At 33.2% G+C, this 20,229-nt stretch overlaps 1 protein-coding gene across 1 annotated transcript in view; it reads right to left on the minus strand.

Moving 5' to 3' along the window:
- The window catches only part of LOC132740614 (supervillin-like), a 56,740-nt gene that overhangs the window by 16,379 nt on the left and 20,132 nt on the right, over positions 1-20,229 (minus strand). Inside the window, exons 7-19 of the mRNA XM_060728561.1 lie at positions 14,693-14,863; positions 13,958-14,218; positions 11,057-11,136; positions 9,170-9,280; positions 6,934-7,120; positions 5,992-6,152; positions 4,924-5,088; positions 3,999-4,135; positions 3,222-3,369; positions 2,342-2,487; positions 1,780-1,936; positions 1,391-1,563; positions 735-844 (exon numbers count right to left, since the gene is read on the minus strand). Coding sequence (XP_060584544.1) covers positions 735-844; positions 1,391-1,563; positions 1,780-1,936; positions 2,342-2,487; positions 3,222-3,369; positions 3,999-4,135; positions 4,924-5,088; positions 5,992-6,152; positions 6,934-7,120; positions 9,170-9,280; positions 11,057-11,136; positions 13,958-14,218; positions 14,693-14,863 — 2,007 coding nt within the window. The remainder of the gene's footprint in view (positions 1-734; positions 845-1,390; positions 1,564-1,779; positions 1,937-2,341; positions 2,488-3,221; positions 3,370-3,998; positions 4,136-4,923; positions 5,089-5,991; positions 6,153-6,933; positions 7,121-9,169; positions 9,281-11,056; positions 11,137-13,957; positions 14,219-14,692; positions 14,864-20,229) is intronic.

Here is a 20,229-nt window from a genome sequence, read left to right on the forward strand (position 1 = left end):
ATAAGGGAAAATTTGGGACTGAATTATTCGTCCGGTATTTAGAGAGTTCCGATTTTCTCAGCGTCCTGTTTTCTCAAATTTCACTGTATACTGAAACAAAAAAGAAACTTTCTCCAAGTTTGAATGTAGACATGTTAGTAGTTTTTCAATCCTTTTGAAACTCAATTTTTACGTTGAATAAACATATCGGGCTTTTATACAGGGATTAGCTGACCGATTTTGCAAACAAAACGAGTTTTACAAGCTACTACATGTATATATGTGTGTACATCAAAGTGGTACCCTTGAACAACTGGCACATACTTTGCGAAAGTTTCTTTTTTGGTTCAGTATATATTTCAACCAGGGTTGTTTGAATCATTTCAGATTATTCCAACCCACATACATATCAAGTCTATCAACATCTAGATCAAAGATGCTATGTTGGTTTTTACATTAATTCTTTCATTTCAAATTCAACACATCTTTTTGGGGACAATCCTGAACAACAGGGACAACCTGGACATTATGGGAGTTATTGCATGCATGCCTGCATAAGAATTACAATTTTGGTTCTAAGCCAAATTGTCTAACCGACTGCCTTTGTAAAAGATATTCATAGAACAGATAAGCTTAAGCAAAACTCAATGAAAGGGTCACAATACTGACACACAAGAGTTCTGGCCCTTTAATGTTTTTTTTTTAATGATTATTTATGACAAGAAATTCATGACAAAAAATAAGTACACACTTACCATTTTGTACCTCTACCAACGTGAGATCCTTCTAGCGCCATGGAAACCGGTTTTGTATCAACTGGTACCATCAATGTAGCATCATAGGCCTTCAGGTCAGCAAGGTCAAACTATAAATAGCAACAGTTATGTTCTATAAATAGATTCAGCTTAATGTATAGAAACATAATGTATATATATAGGAAATTTAAATATAGATTAACTCAGTAAATGCTAATTTCAACTACTCCAGACACTGTGCCACTTATGAAAAAAGCAAACTCAACAGTGACTTCAAATAATCATTTTTCACAAGTATTTTATCATTATTCCTCATGTACAGACTCGATCAAACCAAGTCTGCAATTTTCATGTAATTATGTTGTGATTAATGCTTCCAAGGGATCACATTTTTTCCAGATTATTTTTCATTTCTACATACAAGACAGTAAAAGAAAGTGGTGGTTAAGAAGCAAAGATGCTTGCTCTTCAGACAAGATATTCTGGGTTTGAGCCCTTCTGCAGTCATAATACTTTCTCATATAACACCAGTGCTAGTTATTCTAAGAAGCTTATTTGAATAAGATTGTAATAAGTTTGTCACAATTGAGCGTAAATAAATGAATTTTAAACTAAAATGTTTTCAACTATCAAAATAGTGATTATGTTATACAAACCTTTGTAGTATTGACCTCTTCTTGACTTTTGACCTTAATCAACCTTGAAGTATCTGGCCAATCAGCAAACTTCTCTCTGAACAATATAGTCTCCATGTTCTCATTGACCTTGCCAAACAGTGCCCAGTCTGGCCTCTTATCACATACAGAAGGTGCTCCTCCTTCATCCTCAGCTGTGAAAATAAGTAGGTCAAGGTCACAAGAAAATAGTGTGAAATAAGTAGGTCAAGGTCACATGAAAATAGTGTGAAATAAGTAGGTCAAGGTCACATGAAATAGTTCAAGGTAAAATCAACATGTTAAAGTTTTGCAAGAGATAAGTAAATTTTACAGCATTTAATGTATTGATTTTTTTATATGTAAACATAAAACAACAAGAGTTTACTTACTTCTTAATGGGGATACAGGATTGACCTCACATTTACTGTAATCATACCCCTGGCTCCACAACTGTTGAGCAAGTTTGAGGGAAATCTTACGCTGATTCGGAGGCACAGCTTTACCTTGCCATAAATACAACTCACTTCCAAAATCAAATACAAACACCTGCAATAAATCAAATATGAAGATTATAAGATTTTTTGTTATTTTGTTGGTAGCTATGTTCATAATTGATACAGACCAACCTCTGGAAAGAAACATTCTTTGGGAGACCAATATTTTCATTGAAGCAAATAAGAACTAAAATTAAATTTTTTTTTATCTTGGGTTTTTGGGCAAACAAGCAATATAATGGTCATACTGTGCCTTTCCGGCCTAACTTGTGGGGAAAGACATTTCATGCCACTGTTTTATTTAATGTAATGAATTGGTAATTGAGTAGAACCAAAAACTTTCCATAACCTAGCCAAATAGCTTCTACACATGAAAGAATCTTTAAGTCGAGGCTAGGATTTCAAAATTACAGCAGTGAAATAAACATAGAAGTCAAAATATGAAACACAACTGTACCTGACTAGAATGTAACATTTCATATTTGGGTTGGTTCCCCCAGTATTCTTGTTCGGGAACCAGTTTATTCTCCTCGAGCTTGTAAATCATGTTAGTTTCTACAATATGGCTTTCATAAAGTTCATCCTCCTCTGTGGGGCCAGATGCTGTAATGATTAAATAAAACATGTTCATATTTACCCCTTCCATACTAGAACAGAATTGGATTAGCCATTGCCACCAGAATAAATGTCCCCAGGGGCAGTTTTTCACAAGGTTTCAAATAAGGAAATATTTAAGGGGACCCAAAGGGCCCTTTTTGGGGTTTAAAGGTGTTTTTTTTTTTTTTTCCTTTCCCCCAAACCCAGAGACCCATGGTTTGAACACTACTCTGGTCAAGATCATTTTTTCTTCATTTTGACATAAGTACGGGGTTTGGTTTCCCAGGAATTTGGACCGAAAGTGTTTAAAAAAATAATTTGGGAAAAAATTGTTTTCACTATAAAGGGCTTAAAAAAATTTTGTTTAAATTTTTTTTTAAAAAAAAAATTTCTATAGGGGCTGTTCCCCAAAATTAAAAATTTTTTTAAAATCTCTGAAATTCCAATCTCTGACACTTTAGCAAACAAACTATTTCATTGGAACATAACAAATGAAAAACCTAACCAGACACAAGCATATTCCAGGACCGATTCATTCACTTCACATGAACTACCATAAGCTAACACGGAAGTTTTTTTTTAACACAAAAGTATTACATCTTAACATCTGAACCTACAGACTTCTATAAAACACTTTAAACTTCCAATCTAATATACAGATATTTATACCATGTTAAAAAGTCATTCCTAGAAAAAAAAGTCTTCTTTAACAATTTAATGAAACAAGATTATAGATTTACCCATATAAGGTTTATGACCGCCGAGAAGATCCCAGAAATGGCGAGCATTACCCAGCCTGCCTTTCTTCTCCTCCACGATGGTTACTTCTCGGGCTTGTTTACAACCAAGATCACGTTTTTGTTTAATAAAATCACAGACATCTGCAGCCTGTAGAAAAAAACATCACAATCATAATATCACATTTAGTGAAGCCAAAAAAAATTTTTAGTATTGAGTTTGTATAATTATCCTCCATTTTTAATAACAAAGAAAATCAAAATGAAACAATTATGTATATTTATTTTGGCTGGGCTTATAGTAAAATTGACACAGTACAAGACATAAGTTTTTCGGCTTCACATGTGGAGGAAGTCCTCACATCCTTCTCTGTCAGGGTTTTCATTACTAACAGATTGGTGATCCACATTTTGTTACTTTTATGACAAATCATTTTATATTCAACATTTCTTTCTACAAGTGATAAAACTTAAACATGCAGTGTGCTCTAAATCAATTATCTAAACATCATAAAACTCATGTCTAACCTTTCTAAAGAAAGAAAAAACTTATTTATTTCTGAGGCATAATGTACCTTTTATTCACATTATTTTACAAAGATTTGGTATGATATCAATAAGATAGTCCTCTTACTCATTTAAAATGTAAAAATACTCCCATTACTTTCTTGAATTGTTAGCTCTAGATTACACATTTTTATCCTCTTTTGTTTTCTTACAACTTAAGCGATTTCACAGCAGTGTGAAAACAGTTTCTTGTACAAACAAAACCCAACTTACTTTGGCTTTTTCTATCACATTGCAGTAATCACCGACCCAGTTAATAATTTTGTCTGGCGTTACCAGTACATAACAATCACCACTGTTAACTGACTCCGCCTTTGGCTCGACTAAGCGACATTGCACTTTTCTTCGGCCTGTAAATTCAAATAAAATGACAAACAGTGATGTTATCAAGCGATAAAATCACTGCTTTGGATATATTATTTCGATTCTAACACGACATTAACAAATAAATGTTGTGGTACATGATAGTTAAGCAAAATTCCGTCTGATTTGTTCCGAACTTATTTTCAGCGCGTCGGATTTTTAGTGGTTACGTCACGTGTATAATGATTACGTCACATGTCTAAATATAGAACGTCAAACTGTGCATCTGTTGCATAATAACACACACTTTCTGTTCTTCTATGTTCAATAGGGAAAAATGCGGGTCGTGTTAGAATAGACGACAACTACTCAACTTTGACCATACAGTACGCAAATCATGGCAAAACAATCGTTTAAACACATTTGTTTCCAGTAATCAATCGAGAAAAATGAACAAACAACAAAACATGAATAACCGACCAGTAACTATCACTTACTGCACAAGTGACTGACTATTAACCCCTACATGACTTTGAAATCAGTGGTGACAGAAAAATAAGACTTAATGTACAAGATGAAACTTCACCTTGCCTAACGAGCAACTAAATGATTCCTGGATTAATTATATGATGCTCTCCCTATTGAACTAAGCAAGCGACAGCTCTGCCTGTACATAAATGAAGTTTGGCAATACTCTGTACCTTATTCCATTATCTTTTTTTTTATTATAAAATCCCTATAAATCAGAATGGACATTTACAAAACAGGACAAGTATTGAACCAATAAATCACAGTAAGAATTAATCAGGAAGTCAACAGATTTATCGGAACTGACCTTTGATATGTATGAGCATTAGAGGAAGATATGGTTCCAGTCTTGAGTTAGATCCTGAGGAACCAGCCCCATTAGAATCTGTCTTTCGTAACTCCACCTTGGAAAAATTCTCCTTGCTAGCAAGTCCTGCCAATGCCTCCACAGCGAAGCCAGAGTTCTGTTGCACTGTACAGATAAAATATAGGATAAAAAAGGTAAATGATAAAACCACTACAAAAAGTTGTTCAAATACAGGAACATTTGTCACTTGTGGTAAAAACTATAATTGAGGCACGCCATGACAAAACCATAATAGTGTGTTTGGGACCAGCATGGTAATAGACCCTTTATATGGTTTGTAAGCGAACAGCATGGATCCTGATCAAACTGCACGGATGCGCAGGCTGGTCTGGAATCATGCTGGTTGCAAATGCATTATTTTGGTTTTATCATGGGGCGGCTCATATTAAAATCAATTATATATCGTAAATAAAACAATGTTAAATGAAAACTACATCTGTGAAAACTAGAAAAGTGTCTTAGGAACACAGTGCTCCAAATATTGCAATATCTTGTGTCTTTAGAACATGCCCCCAATATTTTAGTGTCTTGTTAGTCTACAGACTGACACTATGACAGACAAGGGCAAATCTTTATACACCCCTCCCCAAACTCCACCTCCCCCAACTCCAAACTATGTATTGAGGGAATAACAAGAACATGCTGGTACATATTCCAGTTCATCATAACATTAAATTCAATTCAGTTGCAATACCCAGCATATAAATGGAGGTTAAAAAAAAAGATATAACATAGAAAGTATTCCACTACAGTAGACAAAAAAGTAAAAAGATGCTTAGCTAAATGCTATAGAAGAAGATTTACCATGTAAATGGCATTTGTTTCCTATGCAGACACACAAATAAACCATTTAAAGTCACATTCAAATTGTGTAACACATAAGCAATGCATTATCTCAACATCTATTTCATATATTCGTATGTCATTAGTAGAACCATTTGAGGTTAAACAAATGAACCAAACAATGTGGAAAAATATATTATGTAACATCTGAAATATATAACTTACATGCTGCAACTTTGACACTCTTTAACTCCCTCTCTGCCACACCATGAATAACCTCTGTGTACTCAGATTTGACCTCTAAACATGCGGACATTGTTTTAAGTGGATTTCTACTTTTTGTGTTGTAACGCCTCTTTGGTTTTACTCTTCTTGTGGTCTCAAGCCTAAAAATATGATTGAAATGAAATGGTTAATTAAGCTTTTTTAAATTCTTAAAGCGAAAAAAGGATGGTTTTATCTTCAAATATTGTAAAATAATTACTTTTTCTCAGTGCTATTCAAAATAATTTTTTTTTTTAAATACATGTATTTTTTACCAGGGCTTGCCCAACACTGTTGCCTCATTAAATAAAGTTGTTACTTACTTACCTTGCTAAATTTTTTTTAATGAACTTGTCCATCTTACAGTCTGGACAAAACTTTTGTCATTTTATATTATAATAGCAAACAGTGCAGCCATGAGAACAAGGCACAGATGTGTCGTCTAATCATGGTCTGCACTGGTCACATGGGTGGATTCAGTTGCTGCCAGCAGAGTAAAGGTTGAACTATGTGTGATATTTCACAAAACTCCAGTTACAGTGGCCGAACATTTCATGATTATGTTAAGTGAACTGATATAGTTCATATTGGTTTATTGTTCAGTGCAAGGATAATCTTTTTCATAAAAAATATAACTCATTTGCTGGTACTTTAACCCTCATGTGACTAAATATCTTAAATGGACTTGTTGATCTTTTGATCTGAACAAAAACCACTGAATTTAAATTAAAATTTCATATTATGCACTGACTGAATAGCATATAGTGAAGACCATAATCAGACGTCATGGATGACCTATTTGACACCATGACGTCTCATCTATTTGCATAGGTAGAATCAGTGGCCACTAGCAGGTTATGAGTTAATTGACAGGCACCTCTTACAGAGAATACAAGTACTTACATGTCATTTGCTTCCAAAAATAACTCATTAAAATCATCGACTGAGACATCTAGTTCTTCAGATTTTATGGAAACTTTTTCACTGGTTTGGAAGAAGCTATCTAACTCTGCCCCTACTTCTGGTACAGCAACTGTAGAGCTGCTTTTTTCTTCCTCCACTGCCGTGAACTTTGCCAATGGGGACTGACCTTTAATATTTATAATAATAATGATAATAATAGAAACAAAATATGATGTATAACTGACTTTATAAAAAGTTTATACATTGTATAAGAGAATTGAACCATGATTTTGATAAAAGTACATCTTCATTTACCTAACCAACTGATATTATAGAAACCTAAATTGCAAGTTATACTTCTGATAAAAATTCTGTACTTTATAGTAGCTTGATACCCCCATCCAAAATATTAATTCAGACATTATGAGTTTGTTTATTCAGTTTGTATGCTGCTTTTAACACATTACTTGGTAATATCTCAGTATTCCACCTGAACAACTAACCAGTAATTAACTATTCCCTGCCAGTGATCGACTACTTATCTCACATGATTTCTAAATCAGTGGTGAGAGGCAAATGACCATTAGACACAATATGTCAATGAAATCATTGACAAAGAACATTTACTAAGCACCTGAGGATCAAACCATCGACCCCTTGGATTTCATATTCAATACTCTTCCATTCAAGCCAAGCGGGCAGACACAAAAACATCTTGAAGAGACCATATAAGCTTGGAATCTTGTAACATGACTACATCATCAGCTATCTCATTAAAATCATTTCCTAACTGACACTCCACTACCTCTGGGTAGTTTAGACATAGTCGAGAGTAACGGACAGAAAAAACGATGATCTGATTTTAATGAGATTTCATCATCAGAAAGCAAGAGCACGTAACTGTGCAGAACTAAACTATAACTACTACAGAAAGCTAATTTCTCGTGACACTTTGTTCAAAATAGACTTAACATATTTTTCTCTCCAGATTTTACTCAGATCTTACCTCTCCTGTTTAATTGCAATTTAACAATGACAAGTTAAAATGACATACTTCAAAACTGTCAATGTTTTTATTTTACTGTATATGAAAGCAGAATCAATCTTATTAAAATCAGATCATCATATTCGCTCCATAACTCTTTGCTAGCTACATGTAGCAAAAGCGTAGCTGAGCAACAGTTGGGATATGATTTTAATGAGATTGAAGCAGAATCAGCATCTTTTCTAAATTAACAAATTTATTTTTTATACTTTTTAAGTTTACATAAGTTTTTTTTTAAATAATAGCCTTATCAAAATAATTATGCCAAAGGATATATTTAAAGCATAAATACCCTTCACCAAAATAAGCGCATAATATATAGTATATGAAAGCACATATAAAGCAAGGAAGGCCCGCACCCAAAATTCTTGCATCAGATTGGCTAGTAAAATAACCAAATTTTTAATCTGACCAATGAAAAGTCTAAAAAATATCAATATCCTTAAAGCACTTGAAATTTTTATTATTATTTTTTAATCTATCTTCATTTCATCAATAAATATCTTTCAATTATAAATGAGCCGTGTCACGATAAAACCAACATATTGCGTTTGCGACCAGCCTGCGCATCTGTGCAGTGTGATCATGATCCATGCTGTTTGCTATCAGTTTCTCTACTTGTAATAGAGTTGGTAAGCGAACAGCATGGATCCTGATCAGACTGCACAGATGCGCAGGCTGGTCTGGATCCATGCTGGTCGCAGACGTACTATGTTGGTTTTGTCGTGACACGGCTCAAATATCTATCTACAAAGGTTACAGGGTTACGACCATTCTTCAAGGTTCAGTTTTCACATCTGAAATACTGCCTTTAAAATCATGTTTTTCAAAATACATAAGAACCAGAGGTTAAAATTCTTTTCTTCTTTGAAAATAAATCCTTTTTTACAACTTATATCATTAGGAAAATCAAACAATTTTGTGGAAAGTAACATACACAAGTTATCTCCCTTGAAAGAATAGTAAGATACATGTATAAGACTGTAAGAAGAGAAATAGTTAATTTTTACCTACATGTTACATCAAAAAGTTACAACACAGTACAGAAAAACTATTGTCCACGATGATTATGACAAAGTTGTACAGAAACCCTCAGTTTAATAAACTAGTATACATTGAATATATGAAATAGTAGAGAAATATATATATACACTTAAAAGTTAGAGTGGGTGGGGTATAGTTTTCACTTACTCTCTTGTACCAGCATTTCAGTAGGCAGATCTGCACACACAACCTCCTTTGGGAGGGGCTTTGTCGGGGACGTGGGTGATATAAGATCAGAATTTTCACTAGTATCGGAGTCTGAAAGCCACACATTGTGAAAAAAAAGAATATAACACAGTTAAGTGATTTTAGTTAGAGAAAAGATGAATTTGGTGCTTTAATTTGTCTGTGATTTATTTATGTCTTTCTCCCATGAAAAACTATGACCAACTTTGTTTCCATTTTCTTTGCTAGAAGCGAGTGAGACTTACTTTAGGGATGCTGGAAAAAATAAACTTCAGCGAGAATGAATTATTGTGCTCACGGCTTTAATTACTGTAATTAAAGCCGTGTTGTGCTGAAAAACCATTTGATTGTAATGTCTACTCATAAAAGCCGCTTGCATCTACATTGTACCAATAAGCAGAACTTTTTACCCTTCACCAGTTCTATATATACCAATAAAAGCACTAGTGGAATTCTAATTAAGTGATCAAAAATGTCAATCATGCAGGTCTGGATATATTGGAGATGAATTCCACTTTCATAGATTTTTGTTTTTAATCTATGTTTGACAGAATATAACCTATGTGTTGCAGACTGTAACATACATGCCTACATGTATATAAAGTGTCTTACAATTTTTGTCAAGAATATTGTAACCTGAATGGATTTAATGGAGGGCTGTTAACCTAAGTCTGATAGGCTTTTTGTAATTGGTTGTCTTTTTGTATGTAATTGAAAACTGACAACATTTTTGTCATCTGACAACCTGAATACCTGCAAGTTTTTATATGTAACACCAAACTGACAAACTTTAAGCACCTTTCAACAATTAAGCTGCAAAGTGAAGAATGATCAAATAACAAGTAGCTGATTGAAAACAAGTTCCTTTTTGTAATATCAAATCAAAACTGTATTAAATTTCAATTCTATGCACAAATAAAAAAATATACACTTTAAAATTGCTTGTAAAATATTTTTATACTTTCAATGCAAATCAATTTAGGCACAGAAGCCATGACAAAAGATTGTCCTAATTTTTTGAAAGCTACTTGTTAAAGGCAACAAAAACGAAAGTGAAAATAAGCACAAAGTGAAAAATGATGATATAAGCATAATTCCCAAGATAATCCATCCATTTAAACCAATGAAACTAGCAATAAAATTAATAAGCGTTCATATAACAATGATTTTTCATATCCATCAATGTCATATAAATGCTTATAACATCAAATACTAAGATAAGCAATTTTGTAACAATGATTTTTTTCCCTTGCCATCAGTGTTGTATAGACACTTATTAAACTAAATACTCATATAACATTTTAATGGATGGGGAACCTTGTTAAGATTTCAAATTATTTCAAAGCAATTTGTAAGCATTAATTATATACCTCTGTTTATGTTTAAAATGATGGTTATAGTTATAAAACATAATCAAAATTATGTGTATTAAAATGTTTATTAATTGATAATGTCATGATTTTAAAAAGTTAATGTATATTTAAAACCTTGAAGACTATTCGAGAAATAAGATTTCATGATAAAAGACAAGACAGGAAATAAGAACTGAAACTTTAATAGAAAAGAAATGAAAATCTAAAGTTTTATTCAATATTTTTAAAAAAATATTCTAGATTCCTTTTAGAACTTTGAAGTAAATTGTTAAATTTTCTTTAAAATCAAACATGTTCATCAAATATTTATGTATGTGCATAATTCTATTTTTATAGTTTAGCAACAACATCCCTTTGCCTTCCACCATGTAAAAAAAAAAAATCGCCATTTTTAAAAAAAAACTTGCACTAAACACATTAATAAGGCCTATGGGAAAACAACACACATATATCCGCCACTGTGACGACTACAAACCTTGACTGCGTTCCTTGCGGGGCGTTTTCCCTCGTAACCTACTAACCAATGGGCTTTCACCTACAGTCTGACCTGAAATTGCAAACAAATTAAAACCATGACACCAACATACATTTTTTTCAACTGATACAGTCGGAGTCCACAACTTAAAACTATGCTAAAATGGGACTCCCCCCCCCCCCCCAACCTGGACAAACCATTCTAAAATGGGATTTTTTTTGGTTTTGTTCAATCTAGACAAACGAAGTTTTGATCTAGACCTTTTTTTAACTTTAAACAAACCAGTTAGTATTTCAATGAAAATTTCAAAATATGAAGTGTCTGAATAGTGCACTGTACAAACCATGATTACATGACATGGATGTGCTGACTTGTTTTGGTCTGCACTGGTTACAACTGCTTTCATACAGGTTTAGTTGTGATAAATGCCGAGTATACATCGTAAGTTTGAATATAGAAATCAACTCCAGCTTCAATTTAAAAATGTAATTATTTTATTTGAAAAATATACAACGTTTCGACTCAAAAGTCTTCATCAGGTATAGTATTACTTTGTTTACAGGAAATGACGTCAACGTCATATGACGTCAAGGACAACGACGTCAAAATGTAATACATAATTTGGCGTATAAATGTTATATGTAGGATCTTTATAAAAGATACAAAACACTGGTGAAAATGCAGTAATAAGCAGGTGTAAAATAAGAAAACCAGCATAAACTTAACATATTGACATGAAATTAGTTTTAAGTCATATTAAGCAAAAAATAGAAAATACAATTTTATATAAAAAAAATAAATATTAAAATGAAGAATTATAATCTACAAAATTAATAAAGTATTTTGGAATTCATGCCATCAGGAATAATTGTACCTAGCTTATACATCCATGAAGTTTCTTTTAATAATCTTTGCCAATTATTCTTTACGTTATCAATTGGCATAAATGAAAAATCTTTGATAGAATGCCCTTCAGAATTAAAATGTTCAGATACATTGGTAATAGTGTCAGGAAAGTGATTAATATCAAATTTGTGGCTATTCATTCATTGACTACATTTTTGCTGAGTTTGACCAACATACTGTTTTTTTTACATTTTTTACAAGTTATAAGATAAATGACATCTGAAGATAAACATGAAAAATCACATTTTATAGCAAATTCTTTAGGTATAGTAGTACTTGAAAAATTATTAGATTCAACAATATTATTACAATGAGTACAACGAGATCGACAGCATTTAGATACTGAACCAACCATGAATTTGGCATTTAAATGAGTATACATTAGTATTTTAATTTGATTTTAAGATCAAAGAGTACTGGTGACATATGACTGGCATTTGAAACCTTGGTTGTAGACCCATGATATTGGTGTGAAGCCCTTGTAGTAGCTCAAAGCATTATAAATGAGCCGTGTCACGACAAAACCAACATAATGGGTTTGCGACCAGCATGACCCCAGACCAGCCTGCGCATCCGCGCAGTCTGATCAGGTTCCATGCTGTTCGCTATCAGTTTCTCTACTTGTAATAGGGTTTGTAAGCGAACAGTATGGATCCTGATCAGACTGGATCCATGCTGGTCGCAAACGCATTATGTTGGTTTTGTCGTGATGCGGCTCAAATATATTGTTGAGGAAAAAGAAGCCAACAAAAATTCAATATTACAAATACAAAAACATCAAAAGATGACATAAATTAGTGACTTTTTAGAGCCAAAAGATGACAAATTCCAATACTTTTTGGAAACAAAGGACAACATAAATAAGTGCCATTTCGGAGACAATTCAGGTCTTCCTACAAGCATATAGCTTTACAGGTGGAGGGAGATCTCAGGTATTCCTGCTAGTGATGTTCCAATTGTCGCAAGTCGCCGGTAATCAGTTACTAATATGTAAAGCGACAATAATCGATTCACAAAAAATTGTTCCGCGACGTCGTCAGTATTAAAGGGAATTAATTCTGACGGTAATTTTCTTTCAGGAACACCTTGCCGATCGCAAAAAATCATCTCAGAGACAATTTGGATTTGAACAGGATCAATAAGTGATGTAAACAATAGTAATATAATGTGATGTAAATGTTATTATTTGACATCCATTGCAAAATAAATCTATTTCGTTAAATTATGACTATATAAAGTTAAAACTGTGTTGAAAAGAGCGAAATGAAGTTCATGTTACTGAATATAATAAAGTGCATCGGGAAGAAATGTTACTTCCCTATTTCTTTTTAACGCGACATTATTCGAAAAGTTATCGATAATGTCCCATCCGACTGAACCGATGATCGATTGGGACAAATTCCATCCGATTTCCATCACTAATTCCTGCATACATAAGTAGGTACCAGTGTACTCATGAACCTTTTTGTATGCTAGCTGGAAAACTTCAACATGAGTAAAGAATCCTAAGTCCAATGTAAGATTTAACCCCACAGCAATAAGGGACAAGTTCAAGCCATGCAAGTGTCTTCGGATTCCTTCATGTGAGAAAACTATCCAACTTGCTTACAGAACATCAGTGGTTCCACTCAGGTGCTTGTTTATACCTGAAATAATGCACAAAGGGGCACCTGAGGTCTTCCTCCACCAGTAAACTGGGAAGTCGCCAAAATTATGTCCTATACTGTGTTGGTGCTGTGAAAAGCCCTACAAAAAAACCCCCCTCAACATTTATTGAGTGATATGACTATTTATAGGAATCCTACCTGATGAGGTTATTTATATGTTCAGGAATTTTCACTACCCTCCATGAGGTTCATTTATATTAAGGGATCGTCTATCTGATGAGGTATTTGATGTAAGGATTCTACCTGATGAGGTTTTAATAGTGCGGAGTTAATTCGCTAGCTGATGCGTTGTCTAATTATCTAAGGAATCCTCCCTGATGAGGTTATTTTATGTTCAATCGTGAACTTTTTCACATCTGTCTCTCCGACTCGGTCCCTCCATCCTTCCTGTGCATTATCTAACGCGGACAGTCTATCTGCTATACTTGACGGTCTGGGTGTGTCCAAGCCTTTCTTTTCTCTCATTTTGACAATAGTGGGCGGAGTTAATTCTGGACTAGCTGATCGTCTGTCTAATTTATCTAGGTCTATGGGACGAGAAACGCGCTTCTTCCATTCTTCATCACCACTCTTCTTCAATGCGTTCAGTCTGAAAAATTAACATGAAACAGAATATTATACATTTATACACAAGTAAAACACAACACTTATGTCACAAGGTGAGAAAAATGTGCAGCCTGACTGGGACTCAAACCCGGGACCTTCGCAATACCGTACCATGGCTCTAACGACTTCAGCTATCTGGCTGCTTGCACACTATTTTCACTAAATAGTGAACAGTTCTGAACTATGACACTATTATTTGATTATTTAGAAAAATAAAACTGTAATCCAAGTGTAAAGATAAAAAAATCTGTAAGCTAGCAAGTTAGAGTCCACATAAAGAAGTTGATATTCCTAGTACGTTTCACACCTACAGTGAGAGAGAAGAAAGCAACCATCATTCCTTACTAATACAAATTAGGGACATAACACACATTGTTCCAACATAAGAGAGGGTTCTGTTACCAAACTCTGCCATTTGCTAAGCAATGCATGCTGCTGATATTAAAATTTTAGTTACCTGTCATGTATGGATCCAGTTTTTGTAATTTCTGGCATGTCTGTGGCAATTTCAGCTTCCTCTTTTTCATCAGGTGTGACAGGTTGTGTGAAATGACGGCCTGTATATTTCTTCTTTACCCTACTGGAGTCAGCACTTTCAACGCTGCCTTCTGTGGGCTGAGTTTTATATCTGAAAATATACAAAATACGTGTTCCTTTACTTTTTATAAGATACTGGACCTCATTCTTGATAACATCCACTTTCAAAATATTTCACCCAAAACCTGCCTACACACTTCTTAAGATGTGACTTCAAATGACGCTTGATAAACAAACATGTGACCATTATTACCACATGACACTATATTCAAACATGTTACCATTACCTTCAGATGACACTATATTCAAACATGTTACCATTACCTTCACATGACGCTATAAACAAACATGTGATCATTATCTTCACATAACACGATGTTCAAATATGTGACCATTTATGATTATCTTCACATGACCACTATATTCAAACATGTGATCATTATCTTCACATAACATGATGTTCAAATATGTAACCATTAAACTCACATGACACTATATTGAAATATGTGACCATTAAATTAACATGACACAATGTTCAAAGATGTGACCATTAAATTCACATGACACTATATTCAAATATGTCACCATTTTACTAACATGATACTATATTCAAAGATGTGACCTTTAAATTCACATGATACTAAATTCAAAGATATGACTTAATCTTCAAATGACACTATATATATTCAAATATGTCACCATTAAATTCACATGTCACCATAATTAATAAAAATGTGACCATTATCTTCACATGACACTATATTCAAATATGTACATTGACAAAATACAAAGATCTAACCTTTTCTCCCTTGATTTCCAGTAATCAAATGGCGAGCCCGGGGGAACAGGACTCTTATTTTCAGTCTCATCATGCGAGAGACTTGCATAAACTCTCTTCATGTTTACATGTAAATCAAGACGTCAACAAAAGAACAAAGTCCATATAAAATCCAGAAATCCAGAATAACTTCCCCCTATTAAAAACACATTCATAAATTCCACTTCAAAAATCCTACAGAATATTTTCCCCGCCTTAGAAATACAGTTCAACAAGTCCTTGATAAATTTTTTTTAACGTCTGTCCACAAAATGTAACATAACGATCAGTCTTGTAACAAAAATTTAAAAATCTTTCTCAACAAAATATGCTTTCAAATTTAACACACTGACTTTAACTTCTTCAAAACTTAATTCAGTAATCACTAAAATTTAACCTACAGAAAACACCAGACAAAATTCAAAATTTTGAACACTTCATCACATGCAATGTCTGGATTTTAAAAGCTGTTTAAATAGGTGTACAGGAAAACCACATTTTCAAATCCAACCAATGTATGAGCAAATAATCAGCACAATAACATCTGATAACAAGTGTAGAGTAATTAGGGGACACGCTCAGGTAAAACACTCACCTGTGTAATGTAATACTATAGTATAATTGAATAGTGTATTAAATCATTTACAGTTAAGTATGCAGATGCACTTGTATGCTTCTTTAAGGTTTATTGAAAGATTATCAATTTTATAGCTACCAAATTTATTTTAATTTCTCATTTCCTCTTTTGAATTGCTCAGTTCCCCTTTATATTCTGCATGTGCAAGCTTAATTGGTAATGAACATGACAGAAAAGCCTTCATTCTAAGTGATAAAGATTTCAATTTAAACTACCATTTATTAACAATAGCTGCAGTGTATTAATTAATATACAATGTCATTATGTTTACTTATTTCTGATTCATTATAGGCTAAGATTTAAATTTTTCATTAAGCATTACAAATATTCATGTGTTCAAACTGAGGGTACAGTACTGAGTTATATCTGAAACTGAGGGTACATTACTGAGTTATATCCGAAACTGAGGGTACAGTACTGAGGTTTATCTGAAACTGAGAGTACAGTACTGTTTTATATCTGAAACTGAGGGTATAGTATTGAGTTATATCTGAAACTGAGGGTACTGTACCCTCAGTTTCAGACATATAACTCAGTACTGAGTTATGTCTGAAAACTGAGTTATATCTGAAACTGAGGGTACTGTACTGATTTATTTCTGAAACTGAGGGTACAGTATTGAGTTATATCTGAAACTGAGGGTACTGTACTGTTTTATATCTGAGACTGAGGGTACAGTACGGAGTTATATCCAAAATTGAGGGTACAGTACTAATTTATATCCAAAACTGAGGGTACAGTACTGAGTTATATCCAAAACTGAGGGTACAGTACTGAGTTGTATCTGAAACTGAGGGTACAGTACTGCTTTATATCTGAAACTGAGGGTACAGTATAGAGTTATATATGAAACTGTGGGTGAGTTATATTATCTGAAACTGAGGGTACAGTACTGAGTTTTTCCTGAATAATCTTTACCATCTCAGTAAGAAATAATGAAAACCATCTTAAAGATTTCTAGCAAAAATGTACTTGTTAGCGCTATGAAAAGAGATTATGACACAGATTCAAAGAAAAATATATTAATTATAACTTGCAAGCAAGGAAAAAGATTTTAAATTTTGATGTGTGATAATGATTACACACAGTATATATTTCATACATTCTACATTATCTATGTACAGAATATTAACAAACAAAAAAAAACAACAAGAAAAAGCTCCATATAAATACATAATGATAAATAATAACATCTAAAGGCAAGGATATTATGCAAATATCATATTATTTGTCAATTGAAATTATCATTAAATAAAGGTCAATCTTTCATCCTACAATAGTGATATATTTTATTTTATCTTTTTTTATACTTACACAACACAAGCCACCGGTATTCCGATAGGATCCTTTCTATGAAAGCAACTCACAATCGGTGAAAATCTCATTTTTTATCTGGACAGTTTATATTTCTCCCACCCCCAGAAATAAATTTCCAACAAAATCACTTTAACTCAGAAATGATTTACTGCACGCACCAACATATCAATGTTATTATGTTCTGAACTGATAAATATCACTGAACTAAGTTCAAAGTTTTTTATATATATATATATATTACAAACGAACTAAGTCACATCCTTCATACAAAGAATATATACACACATTAAACACTGATGTAAACTTTCTTCGGAAACTATTTGATGCTTTAAGAACTCCGAAAATGAAACAGTCACGGCAAAGTCTGCACGATCGCTGATTAACCAAAACTACCCTCTATCACATGGTAACAGCATCGTTGAAAACACTTGTTGCAATTTCCGCTATAATTCGCTTTTTGTTAACCTAACACTTCCTTATTATAAATATTTGTCTGTTTTTTTATTGAAACTGCTTTTGAAGTTATTGTTTATCACACTAAGCAGGATTTGATCGAATGAAGATAATAAAATTAGAACGATGATTTTTCATATTTGAGCACGAACATTTGTTTCGTAAAATTGACGCAGCACTTTGTTAAATTGTTAAGTTGTAAGTTACAATAATTCACACAGCAGCTGTATATTACCATTGTTTTATACAGTATAAATATACATAATTATGTGATTAGCTTAGAAACTAAAAGGAACATTTGAAAAATCCAAAATATATTCCAACCAATTTGTGTAAATGACAAATGAGCCGCGTCACAACAAAAACAACATAATGGGTTTGCGACCAGCATGCGCATCCTCGCAGTCTGATCAGGATCCATGCTGTTCGCTATCAGTTTCTTTACTTGTTATAGGGTCTGTCAGCGAACAGCATGGATCCTGATCAGACTGCCCGGATGCGCAGGCTGGTCTGGATCCATGCTGGTCACAAACCCATTATGTTGGTTTTGTCGTGACACGGCTCATATTATAAACTTAGACAGATTGCTAGTTGACATAATCTATATTTGACACAAAGATAATTGACTCTTGTCAAGTTTAATAAACTCCTGAAGACTGACATAATTATGTCTTACTTTAAATAATCTTCCTTAACTTACTTGTTTAATTGCATAAAAAACTGTCTTTTACTTAAAAAAAGTTAATAATAACATAAATTTATAATTTATTTTTTATTATACCTGCATGCAAAGACACATAGTTACGTGTAAAAGTCATTCTGCTTTTTAAAATTATACAGTCACAAACTTTTGATTTTATTTCCATATGACTTGTGCACACACTGACAGATAAAGCAAAAATTGATATTTGAACTTTTATATTAATTCCTTATCATAAGCACAAACACTTCCTTTTATGACAAAGTCTCTTACATGCTTTCCTTTTTTAGACACTGAAAACCTATTTCAACTTAACGAGCTTATCCATAACATCCCATAATGCAAAGTAAAAACAATGAAATCCGACACCCGAGTCCTTCGTCATCCATCAACCAAATAATATCGAATTTCATAAGAAAAACTTCCCCTGGTGTACTCAGTTATCATTAATTAGTTTGCAGCACGAAAGACAAAAAAAAAATAATAAAAAAAATCGGTATCATTCTAGGTTACAAAGAAAATCTAACTAAGACAACGTGCAACTGCTTCAAAGTTGACTTATTTCCCCCGCTGGTTTAAAGATACTATTTGTAATATTGTAAACAACGGAAATTAGTAATTTGATGGTTCTGTGCTAAACTGTCATAACTCTATGAATTTAAAAAACAAAATGTTACAGTTAACTAGTTACTAGTAACAAGTAAAATGCAGAATGTAATTGACTGATGACTGGCCAAATCGTGGTTAACCAGATAGTTTGCTTTTTTGTTTCCAAATACTTTTTTTTTCTCAATTTCTTTTTATTTAATATTGTATATTATGTTGTGCATTGTTTGTATAATACATAATACTGCATTGTTTGATGTGCATGTTGTATATTTGCTATTGATACATAATTACATGTACAATGTATATGTTCCTAGTAAGAAACCAACAACATATAGGAGCGGAATAACATCAGACATGCCATGGTCTAGTTGGTAGTTTTTACTCCAGATCATGGCAGTAAGTCACACAGAATTTACCAGAGCACAGTTCAGCCACCTCATTGTTCTTGGACAGGCTGTCAAGCAGCTTATCAGTATTAGCTGCCACTTTCACAAGGAACTCATAATTTCTGTACATGCTAGAGCAGAGGTATAGTGCAGATGACTGTAATAAGAATTAGCTTAGCAGACAGTATTAAAGTTATAAACAAACTGTTAAGGAGAAAAAAGGTTTAATGATCTATTTTGAACAGCAGTGCACTGTGAAGCTTTTATGGTAACATGTTTGTTCATACCAAAATAGGGGAGCAGGTTGCAAGCTTGGAAAAAACAACAATTGCCAAGTTTCGGGTAACTGCCCCATTGCAATGTGTTATCTTATAATATTATTAAAATACAGTTGGAGGCCGAGCATGTATAGACAGCATTGTTCCTAATGCTTACCACATACACTTAAGACATGGGACAAGGGACCATTAACAAATTTAACTATCCATTCTAGTAAGGTTCCAAAATGTTCACTTTTTAGGGGATATGTGTAAGCGAC

The sequence above is a fragment of the Ruditapes philippinarum genome, unplaced genomic scaffold (assembly GCF_026571515.1).
Source record: "Ruditapes philippinarum isolate M1 unplaced genomic scaffold, ASM2657151v2 ctg4822_1_1_1_1, whole genome shotgun sequence".
Classification (NCBI taxonomy): domain Eukaryota; kingdom Metazoa; phylum Mollusca; class Bivalvia; order Venerida; family Veneridae; genus Ruditapes; species Ruditapes philippinarum.